The 8,102-nt window shown below is 52.2% G+C and overlaps 1 protein-coding gene across 2 annotated transcripts in view; it reads left to right on the forward strand.

Moving 5' to 3' along the window:
* Positions 1-7,804, forward strand: part of fut8b (fucosyltransferase 8b (alpha (1,6) fucosyltransferase)) — a 117,965-nt gene extending 110,161 nt beyond the window's left edge. For both annotated transcript variants that reach the window (XM_056294844.1, XM_056294845.1), the window contains 3 exons: positions 3,726-3,902; positions 4,865-5,015; positions 6,961-7,804. In XM_056294844.1, the coding sequence (XP_056150819.1) occupies positions 3,726-3,902; positions 4,865-5,015; positions 6,961-7,299 (667 nt within the window). In that variant the 3' untranslated portion in view covers positions 7,300-7,804. The remainder of the gene's footprint in view (positions 1-3,725; positions 3,903-4,864; positions 5,016-6,960) is intronic.
* Positions 7,805-8,102: the final 298 nt, after the last annotated feature.

The raw sequence follows: 8,102 nt of genomic DNA on the forward strand, positions 1-8,102 counted from the left end.
GAGGCTTCATGTCCCCTCAACACTACATTGACTTGAGTGTGTTTTCCCGAGCTCGTGCAGAGTTTATGGCCCGCACTGTAACGCCCGGTGGGTCGAACCCTGACCGCTCAGAACCAGCGCCCGTTCAGAAAAACACCAAAACACACAACACTGTGTTGTTGGGAAACCGCTGTTCAACCATGACCGGGTTTTGCTCCGTCACGGACTTAGCATGCGCGGTGTAAAGTTGGTCGTCTGTGTGTGTCAGCCTTCGGCACTTCAGACCTCTTCTGTTCTTTCGCTCCTTCTTACTCCGCTGTGAGTCATGTTCCCTTCCTCCCTCGCTTATCTTGTCCTGTTGTGTTCACTTCTCATTGCCTTTTCTGAAACGTCGCTCTCTCTCTCTCTCTCTCTCTCTGTCCGACCATCACTACCTTCCTTTTTTTTTATCGTGACTCACACTGGACCAGCCTTTCCTCACCCCATCCTCCTGCATGCCTTGATTTTTGATCGTCCCGCCATATTCGATTCATCGGCACAGGCCCTGTGTCCCCCACTCTCTCTCTCCCTCTCTCTCTCTCTCTCTCTCTCTCTCTCTCTCTCGCTCCCTCTCTCTCGCTCCCTCTCTCTCTCTCTCTCTCGCTCTCTCTCTCTCTCTCTCTCTCTCTCTCTCTCTCTCTCTCTCTCTCGCTCACTCATTCAGCACTGTTGGATAGATTTTCCTTATTTTCCTTTATTTTTATGCTGCGCTCACCTCTCACTAGCATCCCCCTGCCCCTCCATCTCCCCAACACTCTCTCTCTCTCTCTCTCTCTCTCTCTCTCTCTCTCTCTCTCTCTCTCTCTCTCTCTCTCTCTCTCTCTCTCTCTCAGGTCTTTCACACACCTCTGTGTTCGTCTTTGTCTTTCCCACTTGAACCCTCCTCCTCCTCCCCCCAACCACCACGCTCTGCCCCACCCTTCCATCCGCCCCACCGCTGGGGAAAGCCTATTGAAATGAAGTGTTGGGGGAGAACAAAGGGGGGGGGGTTTGTTCCTTCTTCTCCTCCGACTGATTCTGTGCCGCTCTGCACTCATGTTGTAACAAAGTGCCTGAGCGCGTCTCTCGGCACGGGGGAGTTGGTGGGTGGGTGGGGGGGGGTTTAAAAGCACGACTGGGGAGGAGAACGAGTGGCGGTTGAAAGGGATCCACGCTACTCTCCAGTGCACGGGAGACGTGCTGGGGCCGCCGCAGGGGGGGGGCTTGATGGTAGGAAATAGGGAGGTGGAGGAATAAGATGGGGGAGGCTGATTCTGAGGCTACAGAGGAGATAGCAGGATTTAGCTTGCCCCCGCCCAACCACCCCAGGAAGAAGACACCCACGTTGCTTCCTTCCTGCCTGCCTTCCTTCCATCCATCCATCCATCCCCAAATCCGTGCACCCCTGCTGGTTCCCTTGTGTAAGAGGCTTGCTGCAGTTTGGACCGCTCCATCCTACCATCCTGTGACTTGCAGCCCGGCCCCACTGTCAGCTAGCATGGTGCACGTCTGGTTTTCGATCTACTCGGGCTGTTCTGGGTTCGAATGAAGTTTTAAGCTTTTCATGGGAGTCACCCAGCAGAGATGGTAAAACCTACTGAACTAGGAGCTGAAATCCCGTCACCTCCTCCATCACTCCCTCCCTCTAAGCAGCGAGGACTACACATAAGCTGTAGCGGCTCCTATAGCGGTCAACAGTTGCCGCCCTTGTAAGAATGGCATCCTCAGACCAAAGCAGATGGGTATGAGTGTAGCTAACCCCGCCCCGGAAGTTCCTGCTCTTCTCCCCCGTCTTAGTTTCAGTTGCCTTGTAAACGAAGGGCTCTTCTGCTCCAGCAGGCATCACCAGTGTTGATTGACTGATCTCTGTCTTAGTAATTAGCCATGGTCTGTTTATTGTTTCCATCTCTCTCTCTCTCTCTCTCTCTCTCTCTCTCTCTCCTCTCTCTCTCTCTCTACCTCTGTCTACCTCTCTCTCTACCCCCCCTCTATTTCTCACTGTCTACCTCTGTCTACCCCTCTCACTCTCTCTTTACCCCTCTCTCTCTATCTCTCTCTCTATCTACCTCTGTCTACCTCTCTCTCTCTACCCCCCCTCTATCTCTATCTCTATCTACCTCTGTCTACCGCTCTCTCTCTACCTCTCTCTCTACCCCCTCTATCTCTCTCTCTATCTACCTCTGTCTACCTCTCTCTCTCTACCTCTCTCTCTACCCCCTCTATCTCTCTCTCTATCTCTCTCTCTATCTACCTCTGTCTACCTCTCTCTCTCTACCTCTCTCTCTACCCCCTCTATCTCTCTCTCTATCTCTCTCTCTATCTACCTCTGTCTACCTCTCTCTCTCTACCTCTCTCTCTACCCCCTCTATCTCTCTCTCTATCTACCTCTGTCTACCTCTCTCTCTCTATCTCTCTCTCTACCCCCTCTATCTCTCTCTCTATCTCTCTCTCTATCTACCTCTGTCTACCTCTCTCTCTCTATCTCTCTCTCTACCCCCCCCTCTATCTGTCTCTCTATCTCTCTCTCTATCTACCTCTGTCTACCTCTCTCTCTACCTCTCTCTCTACCCCCCTCTATCTCTCACTGTCTACCTCTGTCTACCCCTCTCACTCTCTCTTTACCCCTCTCTCTCTATCTCTCTCTCTATCTACCTCTGTCTACCTCTCTCTCTCTACCCCCCCTCTATCTCTCTCTCTATCTCTCTCTCTATCTACCTCTGTCTACCTCTCTCTCTCTACCTCTCTCTCTACCCCCCCTCTATCTCTCACTGTCTACCTCTGTCTACCCCTCTCACTCTCTCTTTACCCCTCTCTCTCTATCTCTCACTCTGTCTACCTCTGTCTACCTCTCTCTCTCTACCTCTCCCCCCCCTATCTCTCGCTCTGTCTACCTCTCTCTCATTCTCTCTCTCTCTCTACTCCCCCTCTATCTCTCTGTCTACCTCTGTCTACCCCTCTCACTCTCTCTTTACCCCTCTCTCTCTCTCTCTCTCTCTACCCCTAACTTTCTCTATTCTTTCTTTCTGTCCTTTTCATTATCAGGTCTTCGTTTCTCATGACGTAGGTTGAAGCTCTTTGGTTTTCCAGTTAGACGTTGCAGCATTTTGTGGGACGCTTTGGGCAACATGTCAGAAAACACATGTGGTGCACAGAACTGCGCTCGACCCGCTGCGGGTGTGGTAAATTGGGTTTTGGCCTCTGCCCTCTTTTCAGGGACGGATACTGAGAGAGAAGGGGAAATGTCGTCGAGGGCTCTTGTCCTCTTTTTAAGCTCCGCTCCTTTCCTCTGATATTCAGCCTCCAACTGGACTCTCTGTTCCGCCTCACTTTTTGGAAGGGATGACAAGGACACAGGGATGAAAATAGAGAAAATTGATATTTTGCTGTCTGTGCTTGACTTTCCCTTTCACTATATCTCTCATTGTCTGCCTCTCTCTCTCTGCCTCTCTCTCTCTCTCTCTCTCTCTCTCTCTCTCTCCCACACTCTCTTTCCTCCTTGCCCACTTGTCATCTCAAACCTGTTTCTTTTTTTCACCCTTTTCTGTCCTTCTGTCTCTCCTTACAGCCCATTAGTCATGTCTTTTTTCCTCTGTCCTTCTACTTGTCTCTCTCTCCGTCTTCGTCTTTGAGATTCCTCTTCCTCGCCATGTCTTCCTCTCTCTCTCGCTCTTTCTGTGTCTCCTTCTGTTTCACCATCTCTCGTTCTCTGTCTCCGTGTCTCTGTTCAGCGTCCATGTGAGGAGGACAGACAAGGTGGGGACAGAGGCTGCCTTCCACCCCATAGAGGAGTACATGATGCACGTGGAGGAGCAGTTCCAGCACCTGGCCAGACACGTCCACGTGGACAAGAAACGCGTCTACCTGGCCACCGACGACCCTTCCCTTCTGCAGGAGGCCAAAACCAAGTCAGTCAGTGTGTGTTTGTGTACGTGTGTGTGTATATATGTGCGTTTTCATGCGAGTGTGCATCTGCGTCTCTCTTCATCCATCATTCAGTGCAATGTGCCTCAAGTCATTGTGTGTAGATCTGTGTAGATCTGTGTAGATGTGTGTAGATGTGTGTGTGTGTGTGTGGTTGGCTGTATCCCGGGATGGAGCTGTTCTTTGGAGACATGGCGCCGTTCTGTTTGTCATGTGCACAATAGAGCTGCATATTTCTTTTGTATGTTTTCATCTGTGTACTGAACGCCGGGTATCGACCGTACGGAGGGATTTTTTTCTTTTTGTAACTTTGATGAATGATTGGTCTTGTATATTTTATGTCTTTGTACAGAGTAAGACAAACTCCGAGCGACTAAAAGGTTACTGTGCCGGCGTCCGGGTGGCGTGGCGGTCTATTCCGTTGCCTACCAACACGGGGATCGTCGGTTCGAATCCCCGTGTTACCTCCGGCTTGGTCGGGCGTCCCTACAGACACAATTGGCCGTGTCTGTGAGTGGGAAGCCGGATGTGGGTATGTGTCCTGGTCGCTGCACTAGCGCCTCCTCTGGTCGGTCGGGGCGCCTGTTCAGGGGGGAGGGGAACTGGGGGGAATAGCGTGATCCTCCCTCGTGCTACGTCCCCCTGGTGAAACTCCTCACTGTCGGGTGAAGAGAAGCGACTGGCGACTCCACGTGTATCGGAGGAGACGTGGTAGTCCGCAGCCCTCCTTGCATCGGCAGAGGGGGGTGGAGCAGCGACCGGGACGGCTCGGAAGGGCGGGGTAATTGGGTTGGTGCAATTGGGGGGGGGGGTGACCATGCCACTGAAGTATATTCAATTGGACATATTCAGCTTGATGAGTTTAGCCGCGCCGGTTTGTCCGCCTGTGTCTCGTGGGCCGGGGGACTTCAGCTGACACAACGCACCACCTTTTTGTCCCTTCCAGGTATCCAGACTATGAGTTCATCAGCGATAACTCCATCTCCTGGTCAGCGGGCCTGCACAACCGTTACACGGAGAACTCACTGAGAGGGGTCATTCTGGATATCCATTTCCTGTCACAGACGGACTTCCTGGTCTGTACCTTCTCCTCACAGGTGAGACCGCTCTCCGCAGGCACCGCGGCTAACGAGACCACGACGAGGACGGCTGTCGTGGTAAAAGTAGCCTGCAGCCATAGTCCGCGGTGGTGTAGCGGTCTAAGCGTCGGCTTTGTGTCGATGCAGTTGCCCACTGGGGACTGGGGGTTCGCGCCTCGGTCTCGTCAGATCCGACTATGGCCGGACTCGATGAAGCAGCGATCATTGGCAACACTGTCTTCGGGATGGGGGGCGGAGTCGGCTTGTGTTCGTCACATGAGTGCGTCTCTGGGTGTGTCGGAAAAAGCAGTGGTTCGGCCTGGAGTCGCCTTGTCACGGAAGTGGCGAGGCGACTCCTCTTAGACTGCCGGCCGGAGAGATGCAGTTGGCGAACGCCCGCAGTGCGAGGGTGGGTGTTTGAATTAAAATAGGGATCGATCGGCCGCTAAATTGGGAGAAGAATCAGAAATAAATTTAAAAGTAGCCTGCAGCCAGCCTGCAATGTTTTGCAGAAGAGAAGAGTAAAAAAAAAACAAAAAAAAACAAATTATGCGATACATTTCCGTGGTTATGAGTAAATTTCTGTTTAATACGTGTTGATTAAAATTGTACCTCGTCTCATGCCTGAGGGGGGTGTGGGGGGGGTAAACTTTAACTCAGTTGGGCAGCAGCTCCATGTCCAGGTTGGGTCGTATCAAATATAGATATGCATCTGAGTTGCCAGCAACGCAAGCAGGAGCAACTTGGGTAAATGTAAAACTGCCAACAAAAGAATAGTTTTCACGAGTGTGTACTTCACAGCCTGCTGTGCAGCCTCACATGTGTCTGTTAGGGTGTAAACCAGGGGTGTCAAACTCCAGGCCTCGAGGGCCGCAGTGTCCGCAGGTATTTGTTGCAGCCATGCACTACACCACCTGATTAAACTAGGTCCTTTCCCTCCTTGACAGGAGGTGAGCTGACTAGTTTAATCAGGTGGTGTAGTGCACTGGCTGCAACAAATACCTGCAGACACTGCGGCCCTCGAGGCCTGGAGTTTCGACACCCCTGGTTTAAATGGTGAACTATGTGGTGAAGTCTCTGAATAGGTGATAGGGATGAGCGGTGTGTGTGTGTGTGTGTAGGCCCTGTGATGGACTGGCAACCAGCCCAGGACCTTCCACCCAGTGCATGGTGGGATAGACTACAACCCACTGTGACCCTAAATTGGATTAAGCGAGTATCGACAGATGGATGGATGGATGGATGGATGGATGAGGAAATCAGTAGGGTTCCCACACATCCTGGAAAACCTGGACATTACAGAATTGTTTTCGAGTTATGGAAAACCCCTCGTAAGCGATCAAACGTCCTGGAAATATTGAAGTTGTGGAAAACGGTCAGTCGAGTTATAAAGTCGTATTCCTCCCCACCGACGGCACATATTTTTAGCTAGGTTTTTGGCCGCTGTAATTGCATATCGGTGCTTAAAGTTTGGGGGGGGGGGTATGTTAAAGTACCAGCTGACGAGGATCGCCAGGTCGAATCACTGGCGTCCCTACAGACACAATTTCGTCGTGTCTGCGGGTGGGAAGCCGGATGTGGGTGTGTGTCCTGGTCGCTGCACTAGCGCCCCCTCTGGTCGGTCAGGGCACCTGTTGGGGGGGGGCTGGGGGGAATAGCGTAATCTTCCCAGGCGCTACGTCCCCCTGGTGAAATTCCTCACTGTCAGGTGAAAAGAAAGCGGCTGGAGCAGCAACCGGGACGGTTAATTGGCCGAGTACAATTGGGGAGAAAAGGGGGGTGGGGGACCCTGAATGAGTAAGTCCTTAATCAGGTGGATGTCCTGCGTGTCAGAGGTCCTGCTGGGTGGATGTTCTCTTGTCCTTGTACCACGTGTTCTGTCTTTACTAAGGATGTTGACGTGTCAGCTTGCTGCACATTCATTGTGAATGGAATAAACAGCCTCCAACTGATCCCCTTTCAGGTGTGCCGTGTGGCCTACGAGATCATGCAGACGCTCCACCCGGACGCCTCCTCCTACTTCTACTCCCTGGATGACATCTACTACTTCGGAGGTCAAAACGCCCACAACCAGATCGCCGTCTACCCCCACCAGCCGCGCAACAGCGAGGACATACCGCTGGAGCCCGGCGACGTGATCGGCGTGGCCGGCAACCACTGGGACGGCTACTCCAAGGGGGTCAACCGCAAACTGGGCCGCACCGGCCTCTACCCCTCCTACAAGGTCAAGGAGAAGATCGAGACGGTGAAGTATCCCACCTACCCCGAGGCGGATAAACTGCTCAGCTCTCGAAAGAAGTAAAAAGGAGGAGTTGTGAACGATAACCGGGGGGGGGGGGGGAGCGAGAACAAACGAGGACCCCCCCCCCCAAATAAATAAATAAATAAATAAATGAATACAATTAAAAATAAAAATTTTCAAAAAAGCAAAGAGAGCGACTGAGGAGAGAACACACGGACTCCGAATTCAGGGAAGGAGGCTGCTTTTGTACAGAACAGAGAGCTTACTTAGCGTGCTAAGCTAAGAAGAAGAGACACTAAGCCTGCACCCAGGGTGAAAGGAATGAGGATGCACTGCGTGTGCGTGCGTGTGTGGTGCGCGTGCGTGCGTGTGTGTGCGTGTGTGTGCCTGCGTAACCTTTGTGAGCGTATTGGTATGCGTGAGCTTATGTACGTGCCTGTGCGTATGTCAGGTCACGGAAGACTTGCACCCCACCAACTGCCCCTTACTACAACCCGCCCCCCCGCCTCCGCCCCCCCACCTCCGCCCCCGGCCCGGCGTCGAAAGCCTCGGGTTTGTAGAGATGTAGACGTGAACATTGATTTAAAAAAAAAAAAAAACACACACACACACACACACACAAAGCAACGAAAACAATTAAAGCCACACACCTGACCCGAGTTCCGCTCCCCGTCGGCGGACTCGGGACCGAGACTTGGTGTAAGCCCCGCCCCCGCCCTCCGCCCCGCCCCCAGAGCAAGCTTTGGATCAATGGCTGAAGAAGAAGAAGAACAAGACAAACAAAAAACATTATAGACTGGAAGAAAAAAAAAGTGTTTAGGTTTTTATTTAAATCTTTTCAGTGGTTTTGATTCTAATCTTGC

Source organism: Lampris incognitus, chromosome 15 (genome assembly GCF_029633865.1).
Source record: "Lampris incognitus isolate fLamInc1 chromosome 15, fLamInc1.hap2, whole genome shotgun sequence".
NCBI lineage: Eukaryota > Metazoa > Chordata > Actinopteri > Lampriformes > Lampridae > Lampris > Lampris incognitus.